Genomic DNA, 21,849 nt, shown 5'->3' with positions numbered 1-21,849 from the left:
AAATTAGATTTCTTGAGATTTGCTGTTAGCCCCTATTCAGAAAAGCGTCTCAATACTTGTTCAATTAATCTTAAATATTCTACCCAAGGGGGTGTAGTGACTAAAAGGTCATCCACGCATGCTGTTACGTTGCTCAGAAGTTTGGGCCCTAGCACTCTCTCCAGTGCAGAGATAAATACACTTGCACTTACATTCCATCCCAAAGGATAATACTCGAAATTTGAAGCTCCTGCCCCCACATACAAAGGCAGTATACTTCTGACTTTCTTTGTGTAGTTTTATTTGCCAATACAAAGACCGGAGGTCAATTATAGTAAGAAATTTAGAATCATGGAATTTTATAAGCTGTTCCTCTTAATTGTCTGGACTCGTTCAGACTGGTACAATAATCTTATTAATGTTATGTGTGTCGAGGACCAAGTGCACCTTGCCATCTGGCTTACTCACAGCCAAAAGTAGGACTACAATAAGGGGAAAACTGTTAAATGCCTGATTTTCCTCTGTAAGCTATTGTCCTATATTTTCCTGATGTTTTGTGATCCGTTGTGTAAACTGTTGCGTTATTAGCTGCATGAGTTGTGTCAAATTCTGTGTCTCACTAGTATTTACATTGCTTTTACAAACTGTTTCCTGTTCTTGCGTTCACGATCTCATGAGCAAATATTCAAAGGAAGTTTTGCTGTCATGCGCTTCAGTTTCACTATTTGAAAAAGTGTTTCCCAGTGAGAACTACAAAATTGTCGCATTGAGGACATAAATGTGACCTCATGATTAGTTATATTACCAGTGTCATCAGTTTCTGATAGTGAGATGATAATCTTGTTGTTTTGCTAGCCATTGGCCACTTCACGAGTTGGCGTATTACCTTCAACTGTTGCCAAGGTCAGATTTCCAACATCTTGGCATACTGCATTTTGTAATGGATTTTCAACAATGGCCATTCCCTTTGACTTCATTGTAAATAGTGTTTAAATAAATTATGAAATTTTTTTTCATAAATGAAATGTTGCTTGTATTGGTACTTTTCAACTACAGTAGATTTATCTGTGCATTCGCTAATGAAACTTACTATTATCCGACAGTCTTATAAAATTTAAATGACTTATCTTTCACTTTAATGTTGACTTTGTACAAACTTTTGTCTTTGCTGTAGAAATACTTTTCGTAAAGAATATTAATACTTAACTAGAATAGATATTTTGACAAATTTAACTGGAATCGTGAGTCCAAATGGACCCTTGAACAAAAATTCAACATAATCATTTTGACAAATTTAACTGGAATCGTGAGTCCAAATGGACCCTTGAACAAAAATTCAACATAATCCCCAGAAAAGATATAATTCATATGTAAATGCATAATGATTGTATTAAAATAAGTTGTATTTCAAATATAAATCAAATTTTATTGAGCAAAAATTTTACATTGTGTTATTTTTTTACCTTTAAGTCCTATGTCTATATTTTGCAAGAACTTTTTGTACATTACTTTGGAATGCTACATGATTACAAAAAAGGCTTAGATTAAAAACCTAGATATACTATGGAGTTTCTCATAACTTTCCCTTAACATAAATAGGAACTCTTTATGCCATCAATCAGTAACAAAAATAATGAAAACGAAACACAGAAGTGTCCAAAGGTTATCTATATCAGTACCTGAACTAAGAATAGCACTTGGTACACAACACTTTTTTTCTGCATGTTGTTTACAGATGAATTTAAAACATCTGTTGCATTTTTGTGATTCTTTGCTGTCAGTTTTAGGACCACATAAATAACATCTTCCTCTTTTTCATCACCCACTTTGATTACAAGGTGAATTTTCTAGTCATGGGTCATTTTGTGGTTCATCAGCTGCCGCTGGAAAATTATCTATCCTACTCTTCAAATCTACTGAAAATGAAGAATACTCCATCTTTCTTTCTGTTATAAATGGCCTTATCAAATTTAGTCCACTTTCTTATACAAATCAATTTGCACAGCAACATTTAATATTGCTGAGAAAATTACACATGGCCATCGTTGAGTTCTTCTAGAGACTGAATAAATGGTGCATTTATGATCTAATGTATCAACACCACCTTTTGTTCTATTGCAAAATTCAATTATCTCAGGTTTTCCACTGTTTTCATTGACTGAGTTGTCAATGTGCATCGATGAGATCACCACTACAGTTCCATTCTTTTTTGGAATGTAGGATGCCAATGTTTTATCTTTCATGAAAGCAAATAATGTAGAGCCTACTACCCATTGTTTATTGGCTAAAAATTCTGGTGGTATTTCCCTTTTATTTTTGTGCATCGTTCCAATGCAAGTCAAACTATTTTCAATCAGTTTGTCAACCAGCTCCACAGAAAAGAACCAGTTATCGGCCGTTATAGTTCTGTTTGTTCCAATTAAAGGTTCTGCAACCTGCAGTACATTCTATGTTGGAACTGAAAGTTGGCTTATTTTATTAGTGATTGCTTTGCCTGTGTAAATAAAAGCATTATATAAATAGTGTGCTTTAGCATAGCAAAGGTACATAATCTTGATGCCATATTTAGCAGGCTTTGATTTCATATAAATCCTGAAAAAACATTTCCCTCTAAAAGGGCAAAGCATTTCATTTCATCAACTGTCAAATATTCTGAGCAGCTATAGTTTTTTTGACAGTTCTGAGTGAAATTTCCAAATATTTCTGAGATGAGAGCAGCATGATCATTAGTTCTTCTTTCTTCCCTAGAATTCACATCATCAAATCTCAAAGCAGATAAAAGGAACATAAATTGCTTTACTGATATCGTTATTCTGAATATATCTCAGCCTGTTCCATCAGTTGCCCATAAATTTTCTATATCTTCATGGCCAGATTTAAATACACATGATAATAGCAACAACTCAAAGAATGTTTTCATTTCCATAATACTCGCATGGTTTGTGTAAGTAGTGTTAGTTTTATACTTTCCTGAATATTCTGTTATTTTTTGATTAGTGAGAGTGCAATCCGTGCAATCATTTTTTCTGATATCAGCAACTCTTACGATTCAATTGGTGACCTGTTCCGTTTTTCACGAGCTGTACTGATGAGACCAGGCAGGTGAGTGGTGGTGTTGCGGCTTCTGACTTTGGACCTAGATGGTGGATGAGTAGACCACTTGAATTGGTTTTTACCTCAAAAAATGCACAACTTGGCAGCTGGCTATCTCTCTCTACTGAATCATCACAAGGTTGAAAATCACTAAAAGATTCCGTGTTTGAATAATTTTCATCTAATAATATTTCACAGACTTCTTTTTAAGTGAGACCCCACTGCATTGTGGCAATAAAATGTCTGAAATACCACAAAATAAGTCAGTATACATTGACTAAAAAAATCCCGTATCTGGAATTGCAGGTCAAATTGGACCCAGGGATGGCACTTACCTCCACTTCCAGTAAATGTCAAGTAGCAAGCTACCAGTACCTGCTGCACCTCACAAGGTACTTACATTACACTGGCATGTGAAACTGAAACTCCGCGTGTTTCCATTGTTAGACGATTTTATTGTTGCCGGCAGGTCCAAAATAACCCACAAATCTGGTGAAGTGTTAATTGGAAGGAAGAGAGATTATCTACTGCCAGAGACATGGCGCCAAGTGCGGCCATATAAGCATACAACATAGCAGCTTCCTACCTTTACCGCTGAAACCAGGATTCACTGTGCGTCTCATTTGTAGGCAGAATTTAATTTTAATTTGCTCCTTCAATGTTTTTCTTATTCTCAGTCTCATGGACATGTAACAAATACAGCAAAAGTTTCTTAGTTTCTTGTGACAGTAACATGAACCATTTATCTCAAAAACTTTTTTATCACAACGTGTGAAAGGTCTTTTCATACTCCACTCGGCGCTGTCCATTAAATGATCGCCATTGAATATTGGCTTATAGGTGGGTGGGCAAATAATGGAAACTGATTAATAATTGCTGCTTGAAAAAAAAGAAAAACAACAACAACAACATTGATTGGAAAGAACAATTGAAAGAAATTGGAAGTTAATTTATAGATCTGTACACATATCCTGGGTGAACTCTAACTGGTACTAATATCAACAGACCTTCAATGTCAATACATTGAAAATCAATATTCAGATTTTGAGTTACATACTGCTTCATATTAGTTCCACTGGGTGTAGTGCAGGCTATGCCAATGCCAATACAAGATCACCCCTCCGCTGCTCGCATAAATTCCTTTCGTCTGCTTCGAACCTCCTGATGCAGGATTCTTGGCGCGGGAGAAATGATGAACAGATGGGTGTGACTGATGTAAATATACGAATAAACTTGGCCTTCCTAATAGTTTTATAACACTTTTTAATATACGGTTGGAATTCACATTTTTAAACAATACTGGTACAACAGAGCGTGTCATACATCTGTCCGCTGCCACTTATATCTTCAGAGATATAGCAAACTTATTCCCCAGTGATGATTTTTAAAATTTTCATAAAAATTTTTATATTTCTGACATCATAATGTTCCACTTAGAACGACATTGGAGGTGGCTGATACTGGAATTAATCAATAGAAGAGCGCATCTCTTCTCTTTTTTGTATCAAAACATTGTCTTTGCCACAAAACAACTTGTTACTTTACCATTGGCTTATATGTATAAAAAGAAAAGAATGAAGAAAGAAACAATAATAATATGAGTCATCATAACTTCAACCATTCTCTTATTTTCTGCATTGTGTAGTTATGAACACAAAATAAAGTACTCATAGAATAAAGCTACAACAATTTGGAACATTATTAAACATGAAGGAACCAAAAATATTGATGTGAATGATATCGAGTTCCCAGAAAATAACTCTGGCAGAAATAATGACACACTGAATTCACTGTCTGAGTTTTACAAGACATGGTTTATGAGCAACTTTCAATGCAATCTTCAGAGATATAGCAAACTTATTCCCCAGTGATGGTTTTTAAAATTTGCATAACATTTTTTATATTTCTGACATCATAATGTTCCACTTAGAATAACATTGGAGGTGGCTGAATGGCAACCACTGATAGAGTGACCTGCTAAAGGATCTGTGGTGAAATAAATAAACTATCAATAATAAAAATACAATCTATATGAAGCTTAGCCAAAGAATGCAGTTTTTTGCGTAACCTATTGGTATAATGAAGTCCATATCTACCTGCACAATATTCAGAACACCTTTGGGGACTCCAACTTCAGTTAAAATTTCTGCTAACAGAATAGCAGTCAGAGGTGTTAGCTGTGAAGGTTTGTATACCATTGTATTTCCACAAGCCAAAGCCGGGGCTACCTATAATATATTGAAACATAGAAAAATAATATGCACATATCTGTGAGCTTATCTGGAGAAATTATGTTCCCTAGGTTATATCAGAATGTATTTCTGGATACCACGACAAAACATTTTTTATGAAGAAGTCCACAAAACAAACATTACATGGGTTTGGACTCAGCAATATGTTAACAGTATGAGGATACTGAACAAATTTATGTGAACAGTTATCCAAACAACTATGCTAATGTGAATACAGGATTAAATCATTGGCATTTTTATGTAATGAATGTAGAAACAACATTGATGTACTATAACAATAAGAACAGGAAGGAAAAAACATATGAGCCACATGCTCATTTTTACCTCTACATCTAAACACACATTTCTAAATCTACATCTATACTCTGCATACCACTGTGAAGAGCATGGCACAGGGTAAGTCCCACTGTACCAGTTATTAGGGTTTCTTCCCATTGCATTCAATGTATGGAGCATGGGAAGAATTATTCTTTGAATGCCTCAGTGTATGCTGTAATTGTTCTAATCTTATCCTCATGATCTCTATGTGAGTGATATGTAGCTGGTTGTAGTACATTCCTGAAGTTACCATTTAAAGCTAGTTCTTGAAACTTTGTTAGTGGACCTGCTTGGGATAATTTACATCTATCTTCAAGAATGTGGCAGTTTAGTTTCTTCAGTACTTCTGTGACGCTTTCCCATGAATCAAACAAACCTCTGACCATTCGTTCTGCCCTTCCCTGTATATGTTCAGTAACCCTGTTAGATCTATTGGGTACAGGTCCCACATGCTTGAGCAATATTCTAGAATGGGTCACAAAAGTTATTTATAAACAATCTCTTTTGTAGACTGATTGCACTTCCCCAGTATTCTACCACTAAACTGAAGTCCACCATTTGATTTACCCACAACTGAGCCTATGTGATCATTCCATTTTATATCCCTACAAAGTATTACACCCAGGTATTCATATGAGTTGGCCAATTTCAAGAGTGACTTATTGATACAATATTCATAGGATAGCATGTTTCTTCATTTTGTGAATTGCACAATTTTACATTTTTGAACATTTAAAGCAAGTTGCCAATCTCTGCACCACTTTGAAATCTTATCAAGATCTGAGTGAATATTTATGCAGCTTCTTTCAGACAGCACTTCATTGTAGATTACTACATCATTTGCAAAAAGCCTCAGGTTACTATTAATATTTCTAAAAACCACTATTAAGTGTGTGTCATGGAGTACTCATCACGGTACCACATATTAGGGTGTCTTCTCGTTCCAACCACATAGGCATGCGGGAACAATGACTACTTAAATGTCTCTGTGCATGCTGTAAATAGACTAACTTTGATTTTACTGAGCCTGTCAATTCAGGTTTTTCAACGTTTCTATGACACTTTCCCATGAGTCAAACAAATTAGTATCCATTTGTGATGCTCTCCTTCGTTTTACATGTTCAATATCCCCTGCTAATCCTATTTAGTATGAGTCCAATGCATTATATTCTTCTAAGGTGTGAAACAAGAGTGATTTGTAGGCAGTCTCCTTTGTAGACTGACTGTTTTTTACCAGTATTGTATCAATAAACCTGTCTTACCTATGACACAGCCTGTATGCTCACTGCATTTCATATCCCTACAAATTGCTATCACCAAGTCAGTTGACCGATTTTAAAAGTGCATCACTGATATTTTAACCATTGGATACCACATTTTTTCATTCTGAGGAATGTATAATTTTACATTCCTGTGCATTTAAAGCAAGTTGCTGATTTTTGCACCACTTTGAAATCTTATTAAGATTTGCGTGAATATTTCTGCAGTTCTTTTCCAAACAGTACTTCATTACAGATCACTGCATTACATGTGAAAAGTATGACATTGCTATTAATGCTGCCTGCCATGTCATTAATGTACAATGTGAACAGTAAGTGTTCCAACACACTTCCTTGTGGAATGTCTGAAATTACTACTACTTCTGTCAATTCTCCATCCAAGACAACACACTGTGTCTTGCCGACCAAGAAATCCTCAACTTAGTCATAAAGTTTGCTTGATATCAGACAGAATCATACCTATGTCAAATGTCAAACTTCATAGTAAAAGATCCAGTGTTTAAGTTTCTTAGGTAAAGCTTGAAATTTCAACATCTAAAATTTCAGCTTTTTCTTTTGCTGTTTCAGTAATCTTTTCTTTAATTTTTGAGTGCATTTTGGTTTCTTGAATTGTTTTTCTTTTAAGACTGGCCACTTCATTTTCATCAGATTTCTTCTTTTTTTAAAGGCTTCTGTTCTTTTTGATGAAGCCTTCTTCACAGCTAGTATTTTTCATTTGTAATGTCCACATTCAGTTGTTTCTCACTATTACGTAAACCACCTAATGATTATATTGCACTGTAAACACTTGTTTCTGCAATAACTGTATCTTCTTATATTTTTTCAACTAAAACTGTGTTAACAGGGAAAGTTCTATCAACTACATGTTTCTTTGAAACTTGCATAACAGCTTCTGCATGAACTTCATGAAGTGACGGTTCGCACTTTGCAGTAAATTCATGAGAAAGTGCTCAAGTTTGTCCTCCTTAGGATTGAATTGTTCAGTCGTTTTTCAGAATATTCACAAAATTTAAAGTATTCTCTCTTCCCTATGTCAGCTGTTCAGTTGTGTGATTCGTTTTTTGACACAAATTCTTCCAATGCAGTTCTCACTAGAGAATTTCTCAAATAGAGCTCTGTATAATTTCGGATGATAAACATGAGCCATCTGTGACTATCTTTAATTTCAAAGGATTCTTCTCAGCAATTTTTAGATACAAACTTTACAAAATACCTGTGCACTTATTTCTGAAAATAAGGATAAACTTTTCTAAGTAGCTCTTGCTAGCAGCAGTGGCATCAAATCCAATTTCGACAAATTGACTTATTTCATAATTACATGCTTTGGCACCATCAGTAGCAAGTCATTTGCCAGAATTTGTCACCATTTCCATAGCAGTTTTCTTTATGAACTGAGAAGCAATGCTATTCATTAAACAGAACAAATATTTGTACAAAAAGGGGAGGTGAGAGTCATTTGTCTGATACTTGGTTAAAAACTCCTCAAGGTCAATTGATAATCATATAAGAAATTTGTGTCTCGCACACAGGAATTTACCTTCTAAGTAATGTTTAATTTTTTAAAAGTTTTTACTTTCAGGTAGTCTTTAAGTACTTTAGCAACATGCTTTTTCAAATGTGGAAAAGTTCAAGTGCTCTTTCCATGACTTCAATATTTCCAACATATCTTAAAGAACAACATTTGAGAGGAAACTTGGAAAACCCTACGATATTTGTGATGGTTGTCCTCCTTGATGGAAAATCCTTCATAAAGTATCAGATCACCCCAAGAAATTCATGAACATTCTGACTACTTTTATTATGAACAGTTTTCAAAGCTCTATTCAATACATAAAGTGAGCAAGTGTCACAATGAAACATTTGTGGTTGATTATCTTCTTTATTGATTGGAAATGCTTGCAAATCATGCAACATTTTCAAGTTCACATTTGCCCCATCAATTGAAATATGGTTATACTTTCAGGTGACAAATACAAACCATCCAGACTTGAAACTTCCTGGCAGATTGAAACTGTGTGCCAGACTGAGACTCAAACTTGGGACCTTGCCTTTCGCGGACAAGTACTCTACCATCTGAGCTACCCAAGTATGACTCGCGAACCATCCTCTCAGCTCCAATTCTGCCAGTATCTCGACTCCTACCTTCCAAACTTCACAGAAGCTCTTATGCAAAACTTGAAGAACTAGCACTCCTGGAAGAAAGGATATTGCAGAGGCATGGCTTAGCCACAGCCTGGGGGATGTTTCCAGAATGAGATTTTCATTCTGCAGTGGAGTGTGCACCGATATGAAACTTCCTGGCAGATTAAAACTGTGGCCCGAGTTCGAGTCTCAGTCCGCCACACAGTTTTAATCTACCAGGAAGTTTCATATCAGTGCACACTCTGCTGCAGAGTGAAAATCCTGTTCTGGAAACATCCAGAATTGCTAGGAAGCTTGACTGCAAATAAGAAGATGTGGCAGAATTCAAAAGCATATGGGTTAAATATCTTGTAGATACAGATCAATTCTGTTCATCCCAGAAATGAGTCACCACATCCATGTGTCCTATGACACACAAAAGAATCCAACTTTCCGGACTTTGTTAGCTAGGAGATTCTGGAAATGAGGGTCAAGTCCACAAGTGATTATATACGACAACTTACATTTGTGTTGCTATTTTTTTGGCATTCATGCTATCAGGAAACATAATTTGGAATATGTCTGTTATGTTTCCAGAGCTTCTTACAGGAGAAAGAGACACGAGTTTATTCATAGCCCACAGGATTTCAGATTTTACTGTCTCATCAATAACTTATAAATTTTTCAATGAATTTGTTTTGGAGCTATCTTCAACTTAAGTTCTAGAGGTTGCAGCAGGAGCAAGTGATTTAACTCATTACTACCATTCAAATTCTGCTCAGAAGAAACTTGTGAGTGCATTTTTTATACTACAGCAAAAGACAACTTGCTTTTTTGCCTTGAAATTAAAGAATGGACCAACACTGCATGTCTCTTTCCTCTTTCATGTGTGTTTATATATGAAATGCCACTGACACTAATGTCAAAGTGAAATTTGCACAAAATGCTTAACAGATGCCAAGTCATAAGTCTGTGAGTAGTACTAATAAGGCGTGGAAAATATTTTGGCTAGCAAGAACTCAATTTTACTCTGATCGCCCTTGTTGGAATTGTGTGAACAATTTATTTTGTATAAGACAGTGGCAAAGTGTGTCATATGAAATATAATAGACCTCTCTAGTGCTATTGTATGCTCTGAGTTTGTGTGTGTAGTATACTGTTCCTTGGTTGTTGTGTTCGATGTATTTTACCTGGAAATGCAAATATAGTTACTGGAACTAAATGTCTTTTACTCACTGTTACTTATTCAACTGTGTCAACTCTAATAGGTTATGGGCCCAGAGATGCATTTGGAACAAGTATATACATAATATAATAGCGAGAAAGTATTAGAGATGTTCCAAGTAGTGTATTTGTGTGAAGTACGAGTCATCCTTACAAGACAAACGCAACTCTTTTGTATTATTCTTTATGTCAAGAAAGATCAAAGTTACCATTAAAATGAGCTTGGCACAAATTCCGCACATTGGAAGACTTATGGGTCACGAAAACTATGCAACGTGGAAATTTGCAGTAGAAGCTTATTTACATTTGGACGACTTACGAGATGTGGTGGATGAGACAATGAAATCTCCAGATCAGAATTATTCAAGTAAGTTTATGTTCTTTTCGTTTGTATGTTTCCATATCTCAATTGATAGGAATAGGAGGGTTAATAAGGTGAGTAAATCAATAAGGAATGATAATAATAAGGTAGGCAAATAAATTTCTCAAACCTCTTGGGATAGTAAACAACTAAAATGTTACTCCAGGTCACTTTACAATGGCTCTTCCAGTCACCGTTACGTGTCCTCACTTTTCTGCGAACAACTAGACGGATGGCAAATATCATATAAACATTCAAAACAAATATACTCATGTCACCAAGAACATCTAATGAATGCAATCTTTCGACAGCTACATTGTACCTTCCGAAGAGTCGGCCGAAAACAAACTTGGTTTACATTTAAAAAATGTCTTTTTCGGGAATTAATTTTGATGCGTACCACACATATGATATCATTGCCTGAAAAATCGGTGCTGAAAGTTGGTTATGAATTATGCTGTGAATAGTTATTGCATCCGTGCGGTTGTGCAATTCCCGCTGGGTTTCCAGAACCACACTGCAATTCAGAAGCCTGGAAATAAAGTTTTTAACCTGGCGATACAAATAAACATCACACGGCTGGCACACAGGTGTGCAGTTTTGTTCCTCGTAAACACACGAAAACCTTAGGCAACACTTTTCGAGAGGCTGTGATGGCATATTGCGCCGTGTACGAATGTGTTAGTTTGTTTTTACTACCAACTGCGACAAGGGTTCGTTTTTCTCCCTTATGCGATAACGTGCGTCGAATGTTCACCTGATACTCGCATCCTGTTTGATTAGTGTTGGTCATGTAATCACTATTAAAACCAGTCATAAGTGACGCCGTTTGCATGCTGAAAAGAGCCGCCACTTTCTGTATATCTTCTATATTTTGTACCTGCTTATGAGAGACGTATTTAGTGATGTGCCATTGACGAATTTTATACTCCAATTTGAAATTTCTTGCCCAAGATAATGATACAGCAAACGTAAAATCCTTGTTGGCTGTATATTGAAGTGCTGCACCTGCAGCCAACTCCTGAAGTATTCTCGTTGTTACATTCTTGTTACGACAACGAGATTTGACAAATCGGTCGTATGTCCACTTATTTATCGCCTGGTATCTTGTCCTTCCATTAACGATATCACTTGCCCACAATTTCAAGTCCTTCCTCCTTTTCAGGGCTGTTGTTGCTCCATTCTTTTGCAGTGTTTGTAAGTTCCAATTTGGATGATTCCTGGCTAGCGCTACCGCCTTTACTTTTACTTCAAGGGGTATAGCACCGTAGTTCAACCGTTTAGTAACCGGTTCGTAATACTCATCGGGAACAGATGAAGCACATATTCCCAGTGACGTGGAGATTTCCAAAGTGTTATGACCATTTTGCGATTCACTAGTCGGGATATCTTCCACTGAATCACCTTTTGTTTTGCCTTCACGGTACAGTACTTCAGTATCAACAAAAGTCATTTCATTAGTCAGCTCCAAAAATCGCTCGACGATAGCTGCTCCTATCAATCTGGAACGACGAGAAACAGCGCTGCTTGCTTCCGATAGTGCCTTGATAATGCATGTGTCTTGCAACACTTTTACAAACCAAAACACAGCGTCGGTAACCTCCTGCTTGCCATCGTCTGTGACAGGCTCCCAACTATATATTACAGCACTAGTCGAAGGGTGTACATCCTCCATTATTCAGATTATGCACCTGAAAGATGACACAACAAACAATAACTAGTTACTACGGCATAAACAGGCAGAACACTGTATTCATTCACAAAACTTACTTCACTCGGCGCATTAACAATGGTAAAATGACTACATGTATCCGCGAGGTTCGCGGCAGCCTAATGACGGAAAACAACTCTTTCCGATTGACTTCTATTAGGCTCGTGCTGGACACCTTCACTCTTCCATGTTCACAACTATGCCCTTCTTATTACTATCATTCATTATTGATTTACTTACCTTATTAATCCTCCTATCCCTGTCAGTTGAGATACGGAAACATGCAAACGAAAAGAATAACATCCACTAGGTTTCTTCGAGATTTAAACACGATTTTTCTGATTCCCCGCCAGTTACCTTGGCCGTTGTGCTATCGGTGCTGTCGGTGAAAAGCGTTTACCATGTGGGTACAGAAGCGGCAGTTATAAAAGTTTCTTTCCTCGATTTCTGGAAAAGTTTGCATTTGCGGACCCCATACCTGATTATGAAAAATGCTCTATTTGCAATTATCTATCGATCACTCCAATTTTGAGTCGATTGCTCGTTATAACCTTTAGGGGTGATTTTCTCAAAATTGAGGGAGTGTTGACCCAAAATATCTTAGATTCCTTCGTTTTAGGTTGTACACAAGCGACCTGCCAAGTTTGACCTGAATCGATTGGCCGTGTCTGAGGCCTTCCCCTTGTGAGAAACGTTGGGTTTGAGATCACTGTCGAATGGATAGGGACACTACTGTTGGCAGGACTGCCCAAAAGATATGTGCCTATGATTATGGGGCTGGAAAGCTCCGATATACCGATCACGGGTGACAGTGTTAAAGTGAAAATCCTACAGGATGTAAAGAGTACTTCAAGCTGTCATGTATTGGAGAAGGAAACTGCATCTGTTCTTTATTCAAAAAACACAAGGAAGAAATCAGTGAGGTGCTATAGACATCAGAAAAAAGGGAATATTGCATCTCAGTGCAGAGAAAAAGTAAACCAAAGGTCAGACATGCAGCAAAAGTATGTTGCTGGTTGCCCAGACAGAAGGACCATTAATAAAGGTAAGGCACCCTCATGTTTTTACTCTTTTGGAGATGTTGGTAATCATCAACTAGAATGGATTTCAGACTCAGGTGGATCTGTGCATATTGTTAAAGACAAATCTCTTCTTTATGATGTTAAAGATAGAAGTCATATAGGAATATCTTCTGTTGATGGCAGCAAGCTCCAATGTCATTTGGCTGGGAAACTAGACCTATATGTAAGTGTAAATGGTGAATGGGATATGGTTACAGCACATGATGTTCATTATGTAAAAAATGTTGTGACTAACCTACTGTCTGTAGGGGAAATTGTCAAGAAGGAAAATACAGTCATTTCTGACATGCAGAGAGCAAGATTAATCAACGCAAATGGTGAAGTTATAACTACAGTAAGTAACAAAAGGGGTATTTTTAAGCTGGATACTATTGACAGTAAACACAGAAATGTTAGTCATTCAGTATACTCAGTGGAAGATTTTTTATGGCACCGCAGACTTGGACACCTAAATAGAAACAGTATGTCTTTAATGAGGGATTTGGTAAAGGGAATAGAGACTTATAGTGTATCCAAGGACCCTTGTGAGACACGCATAAAAGGAAAACAAGCGAGGTTACCTTTTAAGAACAGTAAAAGTAAATCTGCAAGGGTCTTACAGTTAATCCATACAGATGAATGTGGCCCGATGGAGTGCAAGTCCATAGGTGGGAGTTATTATTTTTTTTACATTTATTGGCGATTATTCACAAAATACTCATGTTTATTTTCTTAGTTCCAAAGACCAAGTGAGTGACACTTTTGAGGAATATCATAATATGGTTGAAAGGTGGACAGCAAAGAAGATTAAGATCATCAGGTCTGATAACAGGAGAGAATATGTTAACCAGAAACTGAAGACACTTCTGGCAAAAATGGGAATCAGGCATCAAACTACCATAACATACAGCCCATCTCAAAATGGGATTGCTCAGAGGGCTAATACGACCACTGTCGAAAAAGCAAGGAGCATGATAACTGATGCTGGATTATCAAAAGATTTTTGGACACAGGCGGTATTAACGGCCATATATTTGAACAATAGACCACCTACAAAAGCATTAAGGAAAACAATCCCCTATAAGATATGGGTAGGAAGGAAACCTGAACTAAGCAATAGAAGGGTTTTTGGGTGTGATGCAATGGCGCACGTTCCAAAACAGCTGAGAGCAAAATGGGACCCAAAATCTAAAAAGTACATTTTTGTAGGCTATTGTGAGAATTCAAAGGGCTACCAATTAATGGATTCATTGGATAAAAGGATAGTTACAAGCAGAAATGTAGTATTCTTTGAAAATAGAAAGGGCCCTGAAGAGGGCAAGACTACTAAATTAACTGCACCTAGTTCCGAGAGTGAAACCTTATCTGAAGAAAGAGAAAGTGAAGAACAGGAAAAGGATAGTCAAAGGCAAATGCAGACTATTTATGATGACAATGCGTTTGAGGATGAACAAAATGAAGAGAACAATGTAAAGCATTCTTCTCATGTACCAAAACCGAAAGAATATCCAGATTTTGAGATGTATGCAACCCAGTCTTTTAATGATGAGCCAGCAACAACAGAAGAAGCAATAAACAGTCTGTAGCCACGACATAGCTCCATTCTATTAATGATAGGCTCGTTCGTATTCTTAGTGTTCAACTTTATTCTGAAGCAATGAGCCAGACATTAGCATAGAAAATCTAAGACAAAACAAACACAAAGCAAAGAGTAAATGATTATGTGCACACTAGAGTCTTTGCCGCTGCCCCTGCACTGTGCACATGCAACTATTCGTCTGCGTGCTCCCACACAGCCCCCTCCCTGAAGAGCGGAGCTCCAGGAATGTGCGGAAACTTGTACTGGACCCTTCGCCAGGCTCTTGTGTGAATTTCCGGCTGTACTTCATCCATCGTCATATCCTCTCGCGGCTTCATCCGGCTCACTGTCCTACCATCCATTGCACCCTGCAGGGGCCCCTCGTCTTGCTGCAGGCCCGCCTCCTCTTCTTGTCTTACATCTTCTAGCAGTAAGTGAGCCGGCTTCACCCAGTCTATTGACACAGTAACACTTTTATTGTGAACTTGGGGCGATAGTCATGGCCTGGTCCATATGGTGTAGTACTTTATAAGGTCCAATATATGGTGGCTGCAATGGAGTTCTGACTGTGTCAGTTCGCAACATTACATGCGAGCATTTGCTCAATTCTCAATGTACGAACGACGGCCTAACGCCATGCTGTGTCACTGGTTGTGGCCTAAGCTCAGCCAGTTGAGCCCTTACTCTCGTTAACAAGTACGGTAGTTCTGTCTCACCTGTACTCTTCTGAAAAAACTCTCCGGGTAGGCGTAAGGTTTCCCCATTACTAATTCCACTGTAAATGCTCCGAGTTCGGGTTTGAAAACATTGCGTAAGTCTAGTAACACTAGTGGCAATGCTGCTGACCAATTCTCACCATGGCACATTAACGCGGCCTTAAGTGTTCGGTGCCACCGCTCTACCGTGCCGTTGCTTTCCGGATGATAACTTGGGGTACAGTGACGGCGGAACCCGCATATGTTTGCCAGCTCCAGGAACAAGGAGGATTCGAACTGATGTCCTTTGTCTGTTGTGACATGTTCCGGACATCCGAACAGTGCTATCCACATCGTCAAGAACGCCGACTGACTGTCTCTGCTGATATGTCTGATATGGGGATTGCTTCTGCCCATCTCGTAAATCTGTCAATTGCTGTCAATAGGTACCGATAGCATTCGGACACTGGCAACGGTCCAACAATATTCAGACGCACATGTTCGAAATGACCAGTTGGCCCGTCAACTTTACCCAATGGCTTCTTCACATGGCGTCCCACTTTACATCACTGACAATCCAGACACGTCTGTGCCCACTTCTGACAGTCTCTCTTAATTCCAGGCCACACAAAATGCTCTGTCATTAATTTTACAGTCGCTTGGGGTTCCGGATGAGCCAAACCATGTAACCCTTCGAATACTTCCCGGTGCAAACTCTCCGGCACAAAAGGTCTAGGCCGTCCCTGTGAGGTATCGCACTATAACTGTATTGTCCCACGTTCTGGACACAATTTTTTTAACTTCAACCCGATGGGCGTGGTCTGCCGAAAAACTTACAGTTGTGCATCATCCTTCTGCTCTCTCGCTACTGTAGCATAGTTCACTGAATACTTTATTGCTGCAACTCGTGAGAAGTAACCTGCCACCATATTCTCTGCCCTGTTAATATGTTGTAAATCAGTAGTAAAGTGGCTTATATATTCCAGTTGCCTGAATTGCTTAGGTGAGAAAGTATCCACACACTTGCAGAATGCGAAAGTGAGCTGTTTGTGATCTGTAAACAATGTAAATGGTCTGGCTTCCACGTAAGGCCAGAAATACCTTATGGCTTCGTAAGCAGCCAGCAGCTCTCTATCATATGCACTCCAATTCTGCTGGGAGTTTCTTGGAGAAGAATCCTAAAGGCTGCCAGTGACCGGCAGTCCACTGATGCAACGCTGCCCCAATCGCCACCTGACTTGCATCAACACCAATAGCTAGCTTCGCACCTTTCTCTGGGTGAGCTAGTAAAACCGCTTGCTTTAGGCTTTCCTTGATCTGCTCGAACGTGTGCTGCATGCTTGCTGCCCATTGTAGCTTCTGATTTTTCTGGGTGTTCGTGCCCGTCAAAGCCTCCGTGAGTGGTGCTTGTAAAGCTGCAGCTCCTGGCAGATGTCTGTGGTAAAAATTTAAAACACCTAGGAACCTCCACAACTGTTGCAAATCTAACGGGCGAGGCAGCTGCTGTATAACCTCGACCTTCTTCTCCAAAGGACGGATGCCAGCTGCTGAGACTGTGTGACCCAGTTAAGTCGCCTGATCTTTATGCAAACTGCAGTTGGTATCCAGAATGAGATATTCACAGGAGAGCTTCTGTAAAGTTTGGAAGGTAGGAGACGAGATACTGGCAGAAGGAAAGCTGTGAGACCGGGCGTGAGTCGTGCTTCGGTAGCTCAGATGGTAGAGCACGTGCCCGCGAAAGGCAAAGGTCCCGAGTTCGAGTCTCGGTCGGGCACACAGTTTTAATCTGCCAGGAAGTTGCATTTGGTATCATTTACCACTACACCATAACTATGTAGCCTCTTGAAAACTGTCCAGAGGTGCTCTTCGTGGAGGGCTGCTGTCGCTGAGAACACCAGTATATCGTCGAAATAGGCAAAAGTGAAATCTAGCCCTCGCAGCACCTCATCAATGAAACATTGCCATGTCTGTGCAGCATTTTTTAAACCAAATGGCATGCGTAAAAACTCAAAAAGACTGAAAGTGTACCTTCGTTATCCTTCTCCTCTGCCTCTTGCCGTACGTTTTCTTTTGACTTTGGGGTCACCACTTTGTAGCCACTACATAGCTCCATTCTATTAAAGATAGACTTGTTCGTATTCTTAATGTTCAACTTTATTCTGAAGCAATGAGCCAGACATTAACATAGAACATCTAAGACAAAACAACCACAAAGCAAAGAGTAAATGATTACGTGCACACTAGAGTCTTTGCCGCTGCCCCTGCACTGTGCACACGCAACTATTCGTCTGCGTGCCCTCACAGGCCCAAACTCTCAAGAATGGAAAGAAGCAATGGAGAGGGAATTGGAATCTTTATCTCAGAATGAAATTTTTGGATGGGTAAATATGCCAGCAGATAAGAAACCATCACAGGTAAGATGGGTATTCACTTTGAAGAGGCCCGAAAATTCATCACCAAGATATAAAGCATGACTTGTAATAAAAGGATGTTCACAAAAACAAGGGGTAGATTACAAAGAAACTTTTTCACCTGTAGTCAAGTATGCATCATTGAGTTATCTTTTAGCCTTGGCAGCAAAATGAAATTTAACAATTCATCATATGGATGTAAAAACGACATATTTAAATGGGAAATTGGAGGAGGAGATATATATCATTCCACCGACAGAAGTCATGAAAACCATATCAGAAAGGGAAAAGATTTGGCGTTTGTGAAAAAGTATTTATGGACTTAAACAGAGTGGATATTGCTGGAATCGATGTCTACATGAAACTAATAAATATGAATATGAAGCAATCTAAGGTAGATCCCAGTATATACTATAAAAGGGGAAGAGAAGGGGTAATAATAATGTCAATATGGGTGGACGACTTCTTTATCCTGACTGAAAACAAATGCCAAATGAGAATTTTTATCAAACAGCTGCAAACCAAGTTTAAGGTGCATGATTTGGGAGAAGTTAAAAGTTATTTAGGTATGCAGATCACTAAGGATGAGGAGAGACAAGAATTGAGCATAAATCGATCATCATATACAGAAAAAAATCTCAAAGAAATTTGGCATTAGTGACTGTAAACCCATAACTATTCCAATGGAAGGAGGAGTGAAGTTAAATATAAATGAGACAGATGTGGAATGTGATGAGAATGTACCATATTTAGAAGCAGTAAGGAGTCTGTTATATTTGTCTCATATGTCACGACCCGACATTGCTTTTGCCACCAATGCAGTGAGCAGATAATTGCATAGACCCAATGGAAAAGCACTGGTAAGTCATGAAAAGGATATTCCAATATCTAAGAGGAACTTCAAACCATGAATTAAGATACCGTAGAGAAGGTAATGCAAAACTAGAAGGCTACAGTGATGCAGACTGAGGGAGAGAATTGGGAGATAGGCATTCCACTAATGGCTGCTGCTTTAAATTAATGGGGGCCCTCATTTCATGGTCCTCTCAAAAGTAAAAAAAAATGTTGCATTGAGTACCGTAGAGGCTGAGTATTTGGAGTCATCTTACACCACACAAAGAGCATTGTGGCTAAGAACATTAATATGCGAAATAGAACCCGATTTAATTGTGGAACCTATAATGATCTTCTGTGACAATAAAGGAGCCATTAACCTAGCTAAAAATTATATCACTAGTGCTAGGACAAAACATACTGATATAAGGCACCATTTTATTCGGGACTACATAGAGTGACAGAACATCGCTGTAGACTACCTGCCCACAGAAGACATGTTGGCTGACCTCTGACAAAACCCTTGGACAAAGAGAAATTTGAAAAGATTGTGGGGCTCTTTGGTTTATCTTGTGAAGGCAAACCACAAAATATATGTTCAACGGGATGTTAGAATTGTGTGAAAAATATATTTCATATGAGACAGCGGCAAAGTGCATCATGTGAAATATTATACACCTCTCTGGTGCTATTGTAAACTCAGAGTTTATGTGTGTAATATAATATTCCTTGGTTGTTGTGTTCGATGTATTTTACCTGGAAGTGCAAATATAGTTACTGGCAGTAAATATCTTTTACTCGCTATTACTTATTCACCTGTGTTGATTCTAATAGCCCTTAAAACATTAAAATTACAATAGCTTTATATTTAACAAGAAAAATGATACATTTCTGAAAATATAAGTAATTGGATTGATAAAAAAAATATCTACTCACCAAGTGACAGCAGGAGAACACATATATAAAAAAGGTATTACAATCTGCTAGGTTTTGGAGCCAGTGGCTCTTTCCTCTGGAGGAAGGGTTGAAGGGGAAGGAAGGGGGGGGGGGGGGGGAGTTTGAAGGAAAAGGACTGGTGAAGTTTAGGAAAAGGGGTAGAGTTTGGAAAAGTTGCCCAGAACCAGGAAAAAGGCACTTTTCTTCTTGTCCTGTCCAGTAAGTCTCCCCTGGCCTGGGCTTCTGGATGACTTTTCTGAGCTCTACCCCTTTTACTAAACCTCACCAGTCCTTTTCCTTCATCCCTCTTCCTTCCCCTTCAACTGTTCTGCCAGAAGGAGGAGCCACTGGTTACAAAAGCTAGCAAATTGTAAGCTCTTTTTGATATGTGTGTTCTCCTTCCACTGCTTTGTGAGTAGACTTTTTTTATCTATCCAATTACTAATAGTGATATGGATATAATAGAGGGAAACATTCCACATGGGAAAAATATATCTAAAATAGTTACATATTAATTATTAAAAACATTTAAGGAAATGTCTTTCCAAAAAGGATGCAGATTAAAGAGATTTAAACAGAAGTGGAAGTGGACAGAATTAAAGAACGAGCCGTTCTAACTGATAATCCTCCAGCAATACATTACATGGCAGCACAGTCATAAGAGGAACTACAATTTATACATCATTTCCACTTGGTGTATACATTACATATAGCTCAACAAAGCCAGACCTCCAAATTTCTCAATTTCTCCTCGAGGTTGCAAACCACGGTAGTAGAGGCTTTGCTAATATGGCTTGCACACTTACCAAAACACACACACACACACACACACACACACACACACACACACACACACCACATCTGTATCTTCCTTGGTAAAGAAACATTTGGAAATGGAGCTTAGTATTTCTCCTCCTGCTTTGCTACCCCCAATTTCAGTTCCTCTCTCATCAAAAAACATCAACAGGGATGATTTTGAGGTAGTGGCGGTGGATCAAGTTGGGATTGGGGTCTAAACTGTTCAAAGCAGGGTTCAATGATAGCTTTGCTGTTGTGAAGGAACGCCCGAACAGTGGTGTTTCCCTTCCTATCCCTCTGCAGCTCCCTAAACAGCCATACCATCAACCACCACTTCTCTTTGACAAACCAAGCTTGACCAATCTCCTTGACATCCCATCGCCCTCACCACTGGCTCTCAGACCGAGAATAACCTGTAATCACAAGAACCAGTCACAACAGTGCATTGTTCTTACCTATCATCTAAAGCACTCTCCCTCTTGAATTATCTGTATGATCTAAGGGTCTCACTTTCAGCCCTAAACCTGCATTTGATCATGCTGCTTTGGTGAAGGACCTACTTTCCTTCACTTGTAATATCAGTTGGAAATATAACTGTGTGACCCAATCCCACAATCTTTCCAACAGCAAAGCTGACATTGAACACTGCCTTGAACAGTTCAGACCACAACCTGAACTCGATCCACCACCACTACCTTAAAATCATCCCTTACAAGCCTTCCAATAATTCCTCACATTCAGCATTGCTTCAGAACCCTTCCTCAGATCACTACAACATGACCCTAACCTGTCCTCTGCACAGCTCCAGGCTTTACATTATCTAAAAGCTGATGATTTCATCATTATTCTCCAAGCAGACAAAAGATCTACCACTGTAGCACTTGACCAAAAGGAGGATGTTAGTGAAAGTCTACACTATCTGTCTGCCACCTCTACATACAGTATCTGCCATCAGGTTCCCATCCCTGTGATTCAAACTGACCTGCAGTCCCTCCTTAAAACCTCAGACCCCTCACAAGGACTAACACCTCAATCCATAGAACTTCTCACATCACCCAAACCATGCTCCCCCACCATTTACTTTCTTCCTAAGATCCACAAACCTAAACGTCCTGGCCGTTCCTATCATTGGTAGCTTCAAAGCACCCAGCAAACACATATCTGCATTAGTTGATCAGCACCTGCAACCCATTATA

General features: G+C 38.6%; 1 protein-coding gene across 1 annotated transcript in view; it reads right to left on the bottom strand.

The window, feature by feature from the left end:
• The window catches only part of LOC126481632 (4-trimethylaminobutyraldehyde dehydrogenase-like), a 160,670-nt gene that overhangs the window by 85,909 nt on the left and 52,912 nt on the right, over nt 1-21,849 (bottom strand). Inside the window, exon 4 of the mRNA XM_050105533.1 lies at nt 5,169-5,300. Within this exon, the coding sequence (XP_049961490.1) occupies nt 5,169-5,300 (132 nt within the window). The remainder of the gene's footprint in view (nt 1-5,168; nt 5,301-21,849) is intronic.

Source organism: Schistocerca serialis, chromosome 1 (genome assembly GCF_023864345.2).
Source record: "Schistocerca serialis cubense isolate TAMUIC-IGC-003099 chromosome 1, iqSchSeri2.2, whole genome shotgun sequence".
NCBI classification, from domain to species: domain Eukaryota; kingdom Metazoa; phylum Arthropoda; class Insecta; order Orthoptera; family Acrididae; genus Schistocerca; species Schistocerca serialis.
The sequence above is the reverse complement of the archived record's forward strand: the minus strand, read 5'-3'. Positions and strand labels throughout refer to the sequence as shown.